The sequence below is a fragment of the Manacus vitellinus genome, unplaced genomic scaffold (genome assembly GCF_001715985.3).
Source record: "Manacus vitellinus isolate BGI_N305 unplaced genomic scaffold, ASM171598v3 scaffold_52_pilon, whole genome shotgun sequence".
In the NCBI taxonomy this organism is placed as follows: Eukaryota; Metazoa; Chordata; class Aves; order Passeriformes; family Pipridae; genus Manacus; species Manacus vitellinus.
In genome coordinates, this window is record NW_021940628.1 from 1,891,076 (window position 1) to 1,905,155 (window position 14,080).

The window sequence follows — 14,080 nt, forward strand, 5'->3', positions numbered from 1 at the left end:
ATTATTTTCCTTTCGTTGTTCAAGTTGGTGTAAATCCTCTGCCAGGACATGCGAGCCGAGGCGCATTGCGACACACTCCCCTTTCTCTCCGAGCTGGAGAAAGACAGTAGCTGCAGTGTCTCACGAAAGCCAGAGGAAACCAAAGCAAAGCCCGGCCGTGACTGATTCTCTTTCCAAATGGCGTAAGCAGGCCAACTTCAAACATGTGAATAATGAGTTATCTGTGCCTGACTTTGTTCGGCACCAGAAGAGACGGTTCCTTCTAACATTTCCCCCCTGCTCCCTCCTGTGAACTCCAGGGCTTCGGCTTCTAGAAGCGGGCTGAAGCAGGGTTGGCACTCCCCAGGCTGCTGCCGCTCGCCGGGGCTCGGAGGGCATCTCCGTCATCCTCCGTGGAGACGTCATGTGTGAGTCCCTCCCAGCTCCTGGCACTGCGGGCAGCCTGGTTCCCACCTCCACACCGTCCTCCCCTCCCTCCTTCGCTGGCCGTGGGGCTCCACCAAATTCTTCTTGGCCGGGAACTTCCCGTGGTGAGTCTGGAGCAGGAGGTGGGATTCCAGGGAAAACCTGAGGGGTGTTCGTGCCTTGTGTTATAGGTGTGCGAAGATGAAACCACCCCAACATGTGCAGTAAGGGACAGGCCTGCTGTTCCCATAACACAGGCGTTTCACATGTGGCTTCTTTCTGGAGCACATGCTGGGACTTGATAGTCTAGTCGAGACTCAGACTGGGAAAAAATTCAACCCTCTGTAGAGGATTGGCGTGTCTCTCTGAAGTACCTATTTTGAGGGCTATAAGAGGGATTTGAAAGGTGTTTTGCACATTGAGACGGAGTTTTATCCACTGCTGATTGCTTTCTTGTGGTCCATTCTCACGGACATGTAGAGACTAAGCCACGGGGTTGTGTGCAGGGACTGCTCCTGGTGAGCTCCTGCTTGGCTGAGCCCTGGAGTTTGACTGTGAATATTTGAGCAGAGCCTTGGGTGGAGGATGGTGGGATCATGCTGGTGGGATGTCTGGAGCCTTGCTTTGGAGGTGGATGAGTGGGGGCTTCTGTGGCTGCTGATGGCTCGAGCTGATGTCCCAGCCCACGTTGCCATCTCCTGGTTCTTGTCTCTTCCTCACTGGAGCTAAGGAAATTATCTGCAAATGTGTGTGTTAATGAACATCCCCCAGAGCTGAAAAGCTCTGTGTTTCCTTCTCTCCATCTTGCCGCCAGCATTTCGCAGCAAGACTCCTGGGGAGGGCCAAGCCACTTCCCACCATCTGCTCTCCCATCCTTTGGTAGCAAAGGGCTGTGCCAGGGGATGGGGACAAATGTGACACCCAAATCTGAACCCACCAGGGGTGGAGAGGAGGATGTGCAGCTCCTTGTGTCTCATGACTGAACAACTAACCACAGATAAATCAGGGTACCATGACCTTCAGGCACCCTGGAGAGTGTTTTTTCAAATCAAATTTCTCTCTAAGATTTTGGCACCACTCAGGTTCCTGAAGCCCCTTTCTACCTTTGATCAACTTTATATTCTGCATCTCAGTAATCTGGGGATATAAACTGCTTTTGGTGAACTGTGGAACTCCCTCCTGCACTGCCTGGAAACCCCATCCAGGTCCCAGCTTGGGAAGCCACATCAGGTTGCACACTCCTAGAAGGAAGAACAGGGTCTGTTTGGTCTTTGTAATGTTTTAATGCAGAGGGCATGCCTTTAAATCATAGCTTTGAGTGCCTGGGTTGCAGTGTGGCACACACTGTTTCGCTGTCTGCATTCCAAGGAAACACCCAAAACTTCCAGTGTGCTTCTTATTACTGGCCCAAAGTGTCAAATTCACATCGGCTCTTCCAGCTGGGAAGTGTTCAATGGGATCGTTTGTTTGATATGCTGATACAGATCTTGTTATTACATCAGGATCATAGGTGATCTGTCAATGTTTACATCATGTCATGTTCAATATCGGAGTTAACTGACTCAGAAACCCGATCCAGCGTTAAAACCCTTGTGCTGTTGACAAGAAGTGCCCGAGGTCAGTAGCTGCCATCATTTGATCGTTCTAAGCTCTGTTGTTTCCATAAATATTGACCTGCAAGCCAGTGCTAGCCCAGCTGGAAGTGCAGGGCTAAGTCTCCAACCCCAAACGGCAGGTTTCGTGCCCCAAAACTCACGGGTCGGGGCGATGGAGACTTCTCAGGCAGATTTCTTGGGATGAGGTCTGGAGCTGTTTGAAGTTGAGTGAAAACCCGCCCACTGGCTTCAGGAGGCTTTGAGTCAGTCCTTGGGTTAAGCTAGAAACCACCTTCCCCTTCTCTAAGGTATGAGCTATTGTTCACTTGACGGCACTGGTTTCCTCTCCGTGACAGCTGTGGGCAGATGGGGAAGGGCTTTTAATGGAGCCAACCGCTGCAGAAATTAAAAAGCTCAGGTTGTTCTGATGAAAGAAACCCATTAATAGCGATTCTCTCTTGCGTGACAAAGTCTGACGTCCCCAGCTCTAAAGTGACAAGCGGCAGGAAGTCCTGGGGAGAAAGCCTGAGCTAAAGAGGGTTGGCAGCCCAAGCTGGTGGTTTTTAACTCGTTCAATGCCTTGTTTCATATGGTTTGGTGCTGCCACACGTGGAGACAGGGCAGGATACAGACCAGAGAGGGCCTAGGAGAGCTGGGAATGGCCCTGATCCCACCACAGCATCCTCTGGTGAGGGCTCATCCTAAGGGAGCCCCTGTGTTTGCCTCGACTTACACTGGCATCAAGTTTTCCACTTTCTTTTTTTAGGATAGGTTTAAGGTTTTGGGGGTTTCGCTGGTAATTGCTGGGTCTCCCCACAAACCAGCCCCTCCTCGAGGGTGTAAGTACAGTGCTGCTGTTTACTTGAGGCTTAAAACCCCCACGGGGCTGTGTCCACGTTCAGACCATGTGGGGACCAGAGAAACCCCAGTGCAGCATGACACAGCCACATGAAGCCCTCAGTCAAGCTGTACGGCTGAATAATCTTTAAAAACATTTATCAGCACGGAGATCACTTGATATATTTTTCAGGATTTTCTCCGTCACATGCCAGATACCACGGCAGGATAGGGTTTGTGCTGAGACAGAGGCAGGGAATTTGATTTCCATTAGATTTCTGGGGAACTTGAAGTCCTTTTGGCTCCTCTGCCACGCTCTGCCCAAGGAAAGCAGTTAAAGGTGAAACATAACCCTACTTTTCTTTTTCTGTGCTTAAATGTATACTGAAGTAATACAGTGTGGACCAAAACAGGACACCTCACTGCACACACTTTTCCCCTGGGGAAAGCACAAATGCCACGTGACAGATGCTGCTCATGGCTCCAAAGGCCTCGGATAATGCAGAGGTGCCTGAGGTCTGGGGACACACAGAGATTAGAAGAGATCATTTACAGTGTTGCTGTGAGGTTTCCTTGGTTTATTTCACATAGCAGGGAAAAGATATTTTCAAAACACTGCTGGGTTTTGCTTTCTGCTGGGGTTTGTCCTCAACAAGTTTTGCTCTCTGTTGTCAGCCTGTTTTCCATCAGTTTGGACTTTTACACACCCAGAAACCTGGGGATCATGGAGTTTGGGGGGGATGGTGGGGCTTACCTGGATGTGGAGCTCACAGAGGAGGGTCAAAGGCCTTCAGAAACTGTGGCAAGGGGTGGTTTGCTGTTGGGACATCCATGGAGCAATGCCATGGCAGGCAGCTCAGCTGGGAGTGTGAGAACCCCTCTGGAGATCAGGAGATGCAAGACATTATTAAAGAGGGGGAAGTCCGGGGACTTTCTGTGACTTTGCTACAAACTGACAGTGGGGCTCAGGCCACGCAGATGTGAGGGGGGAGGGAAGGAGGGTGTGAGCAAGAGGTGGCTGCGTTTATCACCTCTGAAACCCGTCACTTCTTAAAAGCCACCAAGAGCTGAGCCACTGACTCAGTGGATGTTGGTCCGTAGGATCTGATAAGGCCCAGCTCTCTGAAGCCCTGCAGAAGGTTTCTTCCCAGCTCCTCTCCCATCTCCCCGGCGTGCCCGCACACCTCCAGTGCCCCCGAGCCCTGCGCTCGGATTACGCCGGGATGAGGCGGCTGCCACCTTGGGAAGGTCCTTTCCTGGCAGGTGCAAAGAGCTGGGGGTGTTGCAGGGCTGTCTGGCTGCGGCAGGGAGAGAGCAAGGAGAATCCAAGGTCTGAACCCCGGCACTGATGTAAAACCGAGGCAGCTCCGGCTTCCCTGGAGCCCCTCCAGCTTTGTGCGGGTGTAACTGAGACTGGAGTCGGGCCCAGAGAGAGTGAAGCCATTTGGTGATGATTAATATAGTAAAATGCGAAAGTTATGTATCAAGTGTATTTCATGCGCCTCTTGCCTCGGGACAATTAGCATAAATTTAATAATTATTGCCCTGTGCCAGCAGCTGCTACCTAAGGAGCTGGGAGTGCTTTACAAACGCTCATTAGCTGCTGCCCTGCCTGGGGGAGGTGGGTGATTAGTCTCCCCGTTTTATGGGTAGGAAAAGAGGAACAGAAAGAAGCAAAGTGAGGTGGCCAAGGTGTGGTGCCACGGCTGCTCCCATCCCTCCTCCTGTGCCTTCTCCAGCTCCCCTTGGCTCTGACCCCAATGGGTGAGCAGAGCTGGGAGGGGGAGTAGACGAGAGTTTATTCTTTGTGCGCTGAGCAAATGCTGCAGAAAATACTTAAAATTCAATGTTCCCTTTGCTGGTTCCCCATTCACCCCTTTGCCAGGAGATGGGGTTTTTCCTGCCTTGCACGTGTCTCCCCTCTGTGTTCAGAGAGAATGAGGGCTGGTGGAGGCTGGTCACTCAGGCACAGGGCATCCTGATCCAGGCTCCTTGATCAAAGGATGACTTGCTGGATGATTTGCGGGATGATCCAGAGGTCAGTCCATGTCCCATCTTTGGTGGGCTTCATTTTCCTGAACCAAGAGGTCTTCCCCTCTGTGTGTGCTGTGCAGCCCCCCGGTAGCTGATTTCTGCCGGGGCTGCCCCCCGTTACCCCCATGTGAACATCAGCAAACCACAGAGACAGAGGCTGCGCTGACTCCGTGTGTAACCAAGGTGCTGCAGCCAAAGGGGAACTGATCAGATATCAGACTCTTTTATCATGTTCCAGGGCACAGACAAAAGCTAGAAGACCAAGCCAAACCCTTCACCGACCGCTACGGGGAGCTGGAACGGCTGCGCCAGTCCATGAGAGTCACCCCGACAACCCCCAACCCTCGTGGATCCCTCAGCACCCCGAGCCACTTCGGGTCCCAGGCTCAGACTCCAATACAAGGTAAGTGGCTGGGTGCCCCAGCCCGGCGTTACACCCCAAAGCCTCACACTCCCAACACAGCTGGGCAGGGAGCGGAGCCTCCCTGGCCGAACGAGATTCCCTTTGGATGGCCTTGTAGGGCTGGAGTGCAGCTCTCCCCTGGGTAAGGAGCCGTGGGGGGGGACATGCCAGGGGGAGGTTTGCTTGGATTTCTTGGCCTTGGAAGCCTTTTTGCACCCATGAAATCGCTCTTTGCACCATCAGATCAGGGCTCTTAGGAAAAACTGAGGAGCTTCAGCAGGAATGCGAGGGAGATCAGAGCAACACACTTTGAACCCAGCAGCTTCTTTGACATGAAGGCACCCACGTTATGGTTATGCATCAACTAGAAAGGGTGTTTTGTACTTTACATGCTAATCCAAATGGTTTCTTATCTTGTTGCATTGTGTTTATGCCAAGCCTGGTGATCACCCAACTGCAGCATAATTCCCCACACGTATGCACACCTGCATGGGCGCACGCGTGCACACACACACACAGAGGCTTTGCTCTTCCCGTATTTGCCATCAGCAAGGAGCACCCCGAGTCCTTGGGCGCTCCCCAGGAATCCACACTGCTGCCAGGACAGCAGTGGGAACTGCCACTGGAGTTACCCAAGAGAGGTCAGTCTGTTAATCCCCATACACCCGAATTTCAGCCCCCAGTTAAGCGCTGCCGTTGGAATTATCCAGCTGCCTTGCTGCTCCCGCCTTTGTGCAGGTCTCAGCACAGTCAGATGCCACCAGAATGAATTAAGAGAGGCCATTCTCCTGTCTGCATGTGAGACGTGCTCCTTTTCCGTGCAGTTTTAGTCTCGGTGGTGTTTTCCTTTGGAAAGCAGCAGAGATACTAACAGGGATTTCAGGAATAGTATTTAAGCTGTCTGCGTATTGAGTTTTGATGAGAAGTGGCCCTTCTTGGAAGGTTTCCTCTAAAAAGTTCCAGAAGCCTTTGTGTTGCATTTTCAGAAGTGACGTAGATGTTTGAAAACCTCAGTGTCATTGGCAAAGAGGGTGTCTCGGGTGCAAAAACATGTTTGAAAACGTTACCTGAACTGTAAAAGCTGCCCCGCTCCTCCCAGCCCAAAATTGCAGTGAAAATTTAATTTATTTCTCATTGAAATGCAAATCTCCATGCTTGGAATTTTCATTGATATTAGCATGATTTATGAGAAGAACGCGGGCATTTTGTGTAGGATTATAATTTGATTTTTGTTTAAAAAAAGAGAGAGAGAGAGAGAGAGAGAGAAAGAGTTTTCTAGGCTCATCCCATTGGCTGCGTCATAAAGAAAGAGATTCTTGGGGAAGAAAAAAAGATTTGTATTTTAAATTAGCACAACCCCATGCAGTGCCAGAAACCCAAAGAGCGTCGTTTGGAGCAAGGGATCAGGTGATGACACAAATCCAATGAGAAAAAAAATGAAATTGGCCACAAGCTGCCGTCCGTGCCAAATTCCCAAATGTCAAGTGACAGCAGGAGTGGAGACACACAAAATTAGCCATCTAAAACCATTCCTGCGGAGTGAATCCAAACTACCAGGAATGCTGCAAAAGGCGGTTCGTGCACGCTCTGCTCTTGGCTCCCTCGTTCCCAAGTTGAGGAACTGTCTTAAAATGACTGTGGGTTCTTACCAGCGTAGCTGGGAGCAGGATCAGCTCAGTATTTTTAACCTCAGCCCTGTCCTTTTGACACAACGCTGGCTATAACCAATCATAATCATAATTTAAAAAAAAAAAAACAACAAAAAACAACCCTCTTTCTCTCGCACACACACACGGCTTATTCACAGAGATCATAATTTTTACCCGAGCAAGTGGAGCCCGGCCCGTGCCAAGAATAACACAGGAGTTAACAGGCCTGTAATTCTCACGACTTGGCACGTTCTTGGGTAACACACATGAGAAGCCGATTAGTGAAAAGCATAACGAGATACCGGTTAGGAGGGGCAGGCTGGAGTTCATCCGGCCCCCCACTATCCTCTTTGTGGGTGCTTCCCAACCATAATGTTTTTAGCATCCCTGTGCAGGGACTGAAAGGGGGCCAGAGGAGCAGGTTTTCCCTCCACCGGTGCCCAGCAGCCCTCTGCTCATGTGCTGGAGGTGGTTGGCCTCCCGGTTCTGCTGACCAAGCAGTTTGCACAAATGCTTCCTAATCCGCTTCTGGCGAAACCAGGCTGGGAGCTGAGATGCTCAGAAACAGCCTTGGCCGCTGAGGGGGGATTCTGGCACCTCAAATCCCTGAAATACAGCACGTGGAGCTTGGGTTTTGAGGCAGAAAGGCACGTAGGAGACAGTGTTTATCTTTGGGAGGAACCGGGGTTCTTTGGAGGTGTGTTTGCTCTGGCCTGGTCCAATCTTTCCAATCTTTCCAATCTTTCCTCCTCACGAGTGAGGGCCGTGGCCAGTGGAGATCACAGCAAGGACGCTGGTGTAAGTGGGAGAAGAGTCTGGCCCTCAGCCATTCGCAGAGGCTTTCAGTAAAGCAGCCCCTGGAGGTTATAAATAGCCCCCATGTAAAGTGATCGTCCTGAGGTTAAATGGTCTCAAAACCAAAAACCTCCTGGTAAGAGAAAACTGATTGTTTCTGAAGGACATGCCAGGAAACATGGGAGGAGAGCGTGCGCAGCTCCGTGGCCAAGCAGGTCACATCCTGCTCTTGTGCTGGTTCCCCATGCCCAGCGTCAGGGTATCTCAGTGGCTTCAGCCTTGCCTTGTCCCGCTCAGATGAGCAGAGAATCCATCCCTTCCCATGCTTGTCCCCAACAGGATTGACATTTGCAACCCTCCACGCACCAGATTTCATTCCCACTTGCCCTGCTTTGGTGGGTAAATAGGGTAATTCTGGGTTCAGACCGGTGTGGCTGTGATGACAGCCTGGCCCTCACCATCATCCAGCATGGCTTCAGCCGAGCAGAGCCGTTTGCCTCTGCTGAGGATTTGGCCCAATGCTTCTCCAGTGAGGTCTGGAAAATCTGAGGTTTTGAAATCCCAGCTCTGCCATCTCCTCGGCGAGACACCAAGCTGTCATTAGGATGGCTGGAAATGGTTCCTTATTACAGGGCATGAGAAGCCAGAGCCTTGCGTGCTTGCTTTATTCCGAGTTTCACCTTCTAGCTCAAAAAAATCAAGTAGCTCCCAAAAGCGAAGCAAGATGTTACAGGAACTTGCTTCTGCCTGCCTTCAGCTGCTTCTCCCCTTGCTCTGGGGAGGCAGGATGGTGACAGACACACGTCCTCCAGGGGAGAAGCCCCCAGTTCTCCGCGCAGCGCTTCGCCCTTGCCCGTGTTTCGGCAGCGGTTCGTGCTGAACCATTTTCTTCCCACCGCAGCAGAGCAGGACCGCCCACGCAGCCGGGCCTGTGTTCTCGCTCTGTGGTGGAAACATCTTCAATCACTCAAAAGCAATTGTGTGCATTGTCCAGCAACATGTAGGGGCCTTGCGTACACGGGGACAATTGCAAAGTGATTTTAAATTTGATCTACTCGGTACCAGAGCTGTTTTGATTAACGCACTTAACGTCCCCTTGCTCCAGCGAAACCAAACTCCCCTGGCAAACTCTGGATCCTTTTGCAAGCTCCGTCCTGCCTCTCCCAGCTTTAGTGTCTGCTCAATGGTTTTCGGGAGGCATTGTGTTTGCTGGTGAAGAGCTTCAGCTCTCCTGATCTGGAAACTCCTCAGCTTTAACCAGCTTCACTCCCAGTCCATTACTTAGGGCCAGTCATCAGCAGAATGCTTCACCATAAGCATTTAAAGTAAAATATCTCTCTCTCTTTTGCTTTTTAAATATACAGTTTTAAAGTATTACATTACTTTTAAGAAGCCTCTTGGCATAGGCAGCGAGTGCCCTATTGTTTCCGAAATGCAACGTGGCTGCTCTGAGGTTAAGTCCTGAATTATGGGCCCAGCAAATACACTGAATTGCTGCTTCCTAATCCCTGTCCAGATTGACTTATGGTTTCTTTAAAATATCCGTTTCTTAATGGATAAAAACATTCTACCATGGGCAGAGACTAAATTGTTTCCAAAGGAAGCTAGGCAAGCATTAGTGGGAAGAAAACATATTGTGGGATTCAGCTTCAGCCTCAAAGGAAGGAACATGCTCAAGATGGGTTTCCTGCCTGCTTTCAGGCTTCTGTGTCTATCTTTAAACTGCTTTTCTGCTCCTTTCATTTACGCTTGCGATGTCCCTTATACGAATTTGGTGTGTAACTGTCAAAGATGAACCACAGACCGGTGCTGGACGGGAGCTTCCCCCGAGAGAGAGCTCAGGCACCCGCGACCGCCGCGTTTGCTGCTGACGTGCAGCCGCCTCGGTCTCCCAGCCACAGCTCAGGGGGCTGAAGTGCTGCAGTTCCCACAAAATAGCAGATGAGATTAACAAGGAGCCCGGCTGCATTTGCCTCAGGCTCCAGGGGTGCCATCCTGCCTCTGGCACGGGATTTTCGGGTTGCCGGGATCCGCAGAGCGCAGGAGGGGAGCCCCCAGCCCCGGGTGCCGCTGCAGGAGGGCAGTGCCCACATTACAGGGATGCTACTGCAGCGCAGCCCAGCACGAACAGGGCTGGATCTCCCTCTCCCAACACCCCTCAGCCTCTCTGTCAGTGGGTTTCCCATGGCAGACTTGGCCTGGTCTAAACCTGCTCGGCAGGCAAGGTGGTCTAGCTGCAGGCTGGGTTGTAAATTCAGCAGCTTCCTTTTATGTAGTCAGGGCTTGTTAATTTTTTTTTAATACCCTTTGAATACAGGTAAAGAGCAAAGCGCAGGCAGGCCAGAGGGAGTGGCTGCGATCACGGGAGCGTTTCCCGTTCAGCCCACCCACCCGCTCCAATTAGCACCGTTAGCTTATTCATTAGCTCTGCGGGATGGAGAGGCGGGAACTGAGCCTGGTGCAGGACAGGGGGACGCGGGCAGAGGGCTCTGGGATGGTGAGAGGAACAGAGAGGCTGTGGTGGGAGAGGAAGCACGGAGAGCTGGGCTTGTTTAGTCTAGCAAAGGGCAGGCTGGGAGCGGAGCTGATTGCTCTGTGTAAATACATCGAGGGGGTAAACATCGGGGAGGGAGAGGAGCTAATGTAAGCTATGGAGGACAGTGCTGGCACAGGAGATGGGGTTGAATTGGCCCTGGATAAATCCAGACTGGAAGTTAGAAGCAGGGTCCTCCCCAGCAGGGCAGGATGGGTCCAGCAAATGGCTGGGAGCATCCCAGTGGGCCTGGAAGGGTTTGCAGAGGAGGTTGAGATGCAGTGCATGATTCACCGGGCTGGGAATACCTGGGAATTTCCCTGCCCTGCCTGCATAGACCAGGAGGCTGCTGCCCAACATATTTGGGATCTGATTGAAAGTGCTGGGAGAGGACAGAGGAGCAGAGCTTTGTGCTGCTCGTGGGGTAGGTCTGGGGGCCGCGTGTGTGTCTGCACGGCGGCACATGGCATTTGAGGAGAACTGAGCAGCAAACGTGCTCGGCAATCTTGAGGTGGTGCCTGGCGATGCTGTGATAAGGCCGTGTGTGTTGTTGTGTTTTGGTTTGGGGTTTGGTTTTGTGTTGGTTTTTTTTTTTTTTTCAAACTCTGCAAAGGAAGTCCTTGCACCCGGTTCGTGAGCTGGTTCTATCAGATACAGAACAGTGCTCCATGGGCGTGTAACAACGGATGCCGTTCACACCCTCATTTTTTTTCAACACCTCCCCTCCTCCCCCAAAATATATTTTGCTCTATTTTACGTGGGGTGGGAGGAAGGGGCCGTTTTCTTTTTTAGTTGGCTCTGGCTTGGAAACAAGTGAACTTGTTAACATACGTGACAGAGGCGTGAGAGCGCGCCTGCATGCGTGGGTGGGGAGGAGAGCGGCGCCTTCTCTAGAGATGAGCTGGGGCTTCACACATCAAATGCCTCCCGTGCACCTTCCCGTACAGATTGTCTCCTTCTCTGGCCACCTGCCTCTCCGTGCTCCCAGATGGAGCCATTGTGACCAGGGGAAGGAAGCAGAGAGGAAGAGAGGGCAGAAAAATGCTAAAAGATGACCCGGAGGTCCAAATATCACAGAAATCTGCAGAGAAAAGACAGCCAAGGGTATACACAGAGCAAGAACGTCTGTCCCCGCTCTGTCTCACACGTGCAAGGCTATTATATACAGAAGCATAAGGTATCATTAGTGTTTACATGGTTGTCAATCATCGTGGCATAAGACAGGAAAGGAAGGGTTTTTTCCCCCCCCCAGGGTTGATTTTTCATGACAATTTTGCAAGGCACATATATGCCTAGAATTGAAACAGTGATATATGACCATGCTGAAGTTATTTTATATTCTGTCCACCTGGAGAGAGCCACACTATCAAGTTCCCTTTGCATTTCCTTTATTCTCTGTGTGTATTGCACACTATGAGTATGTGTGTGTGTGTTGTGTAATATACACACAATGGGTTAAGTTTACTGCTGACTGGATTCATCAGCCACTGAATATCCCCACATCTCTGAGATGGGGACCAGAGAGTGATATCTTGGGTGCCGTGCAGCTGCTCAGATTCCACACGTTGCTGCCCAGCCCCAGATGATCTGATAATCTCCTCCTGTACCTCGGGCCCGGCGCTGTGCTCTGACACATGCCCTGGGTGAGCTGGTTGTTTGGGTGTCACTCAAAGCCCTTTCCAGGCTGTAGCACTGAAGAGGTCCTGATGTTGCTTTTGGGGCCCTTTCCTCTCTCCGCACAGAACATCTGTTTTCCTGGAGGAGGAGGTCGTGGAAGCACCCACTGTTCTGCTGGGAAGGATGCACATCCATCCCTAAAACCTTTTGCAGGGTCCATTGCCTCATCTCCTCAAAGGCCTCCAGGGAACTCTGAGGAGATCCACCAGTCCTGACCCAGCAGGGGTACAGGGACCAGTTCCACTCCATCCAAAGCAGCTCCCAAACCCAACATGGTCTTATGGGAGGCGGCTGAACACACCCAGAGAAACCTCTGTGGTTGGCAGCCTCATGAACCAGCTTCCCCACCTCCACGCTCGTGACCAGCCCTTACCACCATGAACCAGCTGAGGTTTGGCCCCATCGCCGCACAGGCTCAGGGGCGTCTCTTCACATTTATCTCCTCGCCATCCACCCAAGAAAAGACCCGTATTGTCTCTGAGGTGGAGAGAAAGCTGCTGTGTCACTGGAGCGCTGTTGTTTTATCTGGAAAGGGGCTGAGCAGCTTTCAAAGCCTGTTTCTATCCAGCTCCACGTGCGGGAGGACTTGGGGGTCCTTGAAAGGTGCAAATTGCAGCTGCACAATTAAATCACAGGGTGTGTCCTGGCCTCCGAGGTCCCCTGGGCAGCTCAGCCCTAAGGAGGACACAGTGGCATTACTAATCAGGGCTTTGACCTTTACATGGCTTTTATTTAATACACATTCCACACTTCCCCAAACTCCCATCCAAAACATTGACATTTCCGCTGATAGATTGGGTCAGATTTTGGAGTAGTTGGGGGACTCAATTCACTCTTACAATGGTTAAATTCTTACAGCTAAATGGGCTTATTCAGTTAGTGCAGCAGCTGGTGTGATTTCGAGAAGAAAATAAACATTTCCTTCAAATATTTTGATTGGCAACTGGACAACTGAAATACTCAAGCTCAGATTGCCAGGGTCCAAAAAAGCAAATGGGGGCTGGACGGAGAGTAAGAGAGGGAAACTGTAGTAAATCCTCGGAGGCAGAACTATGGAGCAGATGTGTGTGAGATGCAGCGGGGAAGGGGACAGTGAGATGGGGCTTTTAAAGCCCATTTTCAGCTGTGATTCCTAAGGGAATGTGGAGTCCAAGGGTGCAGCTTCACCCACTCCTTCTTCTCCGACATTTTCTCAGCATGTTGCTCGCTCCAGGTTGCTGTTTGATTCTGGCTGAGTGTGCCAGAGGGTTGCTCGCTGCTGAGTTAGGTGGCTATGGGGGTGTGTTAATGGCGATGTTTTACTTGGACCTTGCTGGGGCTGTTTCAGTGGAGATCTCCTCGGAAGCAGGGCAGGAGGGATGATGCCCCTGGCCAGGGCAGTGGGAACGGGGCTGTGTGGTTGCAATCTGTGTGGATCCATGGCAGCCCTGAGGGGAGGGAACCCAGATGGAGGGGAGGTTGTGAGGTGAATGAGATGGGATGGAGGGGAAACCCTGAGGCGAGGGCCAAGATATAAGGGCAGCTCTGAGGTGAGGGCACTGAGGTGGAGGGGCAGGCAGGAGGTGGAGAAGACAGGATGGAGGGGAAACCTTAAGCTAAGGGTTGAGCTAGAGGGGCAGCCCTGAGATGAGAGAGCCAAGACGGAGATGGAGCTCTGAGATGGGATGGAAGAGGAACCCTGTGGTGAGGACCAAGATGGAGGGACAGTTGTGAGGTGACGGTGCTGAGGTGGAGGAGCAGTTGTGAAGTGAAGGAGATGGGATGAAGGGGAGAAACCCTGAGATGAGGACTGAGATGGAGGGGCAGCCCTGAAGTGAGGGAGCCAAGATGGAAGGGCAGCTCCAAGATGAAGAAGATAGGATGGAGGCAAAACCTTGAGCAAGGACCAAGACAGAGGGGAAACCTTGAGGTGAGGTCGGAGGTGGAGGGGCAGCCCTGAGGTGAGGACCAAGACGGAAGCGGCAGTTGTGAAGCGACAGCGCCGAGCTGGCGGTGAAGCGGCCGAGACGGAGGGGCAGCCCTGGGGCTAATGAGACGGGACGGAGGGGTGAGACCCTCAAGATGGAAGGGGGCTGTCGTGAGGTGAAGGAGACGGGACGGAGGGGGAACCCTGCGGTGAAGTGCCCGAGATGGAGGGGCGGTAGCGCGGTGA

At 51.9% G+C, this 14,080-nt stretch overlaps 1 protein-coding gene across 1 annotated transcript in view; it reads left to right on the plus strand.

Moving 5' to 3' along the window:
* Window positions 1–14,080, plus strand: part of RUNX3 (RUNX family transcription factor 3) — a 52,960-nt gene that overhangs the window by 34,625 nt on the left and 4,255 nt on the right. Inside the window, exon 3 of the mRNA XM_029963038.1 lies at window positions 5,110–5,274. Within this exon, the coding sequence (XP_029818898.1) occupies window positions 5,110–5,274 (165 nt within the window). The remainder of the gene's footprint in view (window positions 1–5,109; window positions 5,275–14,080) is intronic.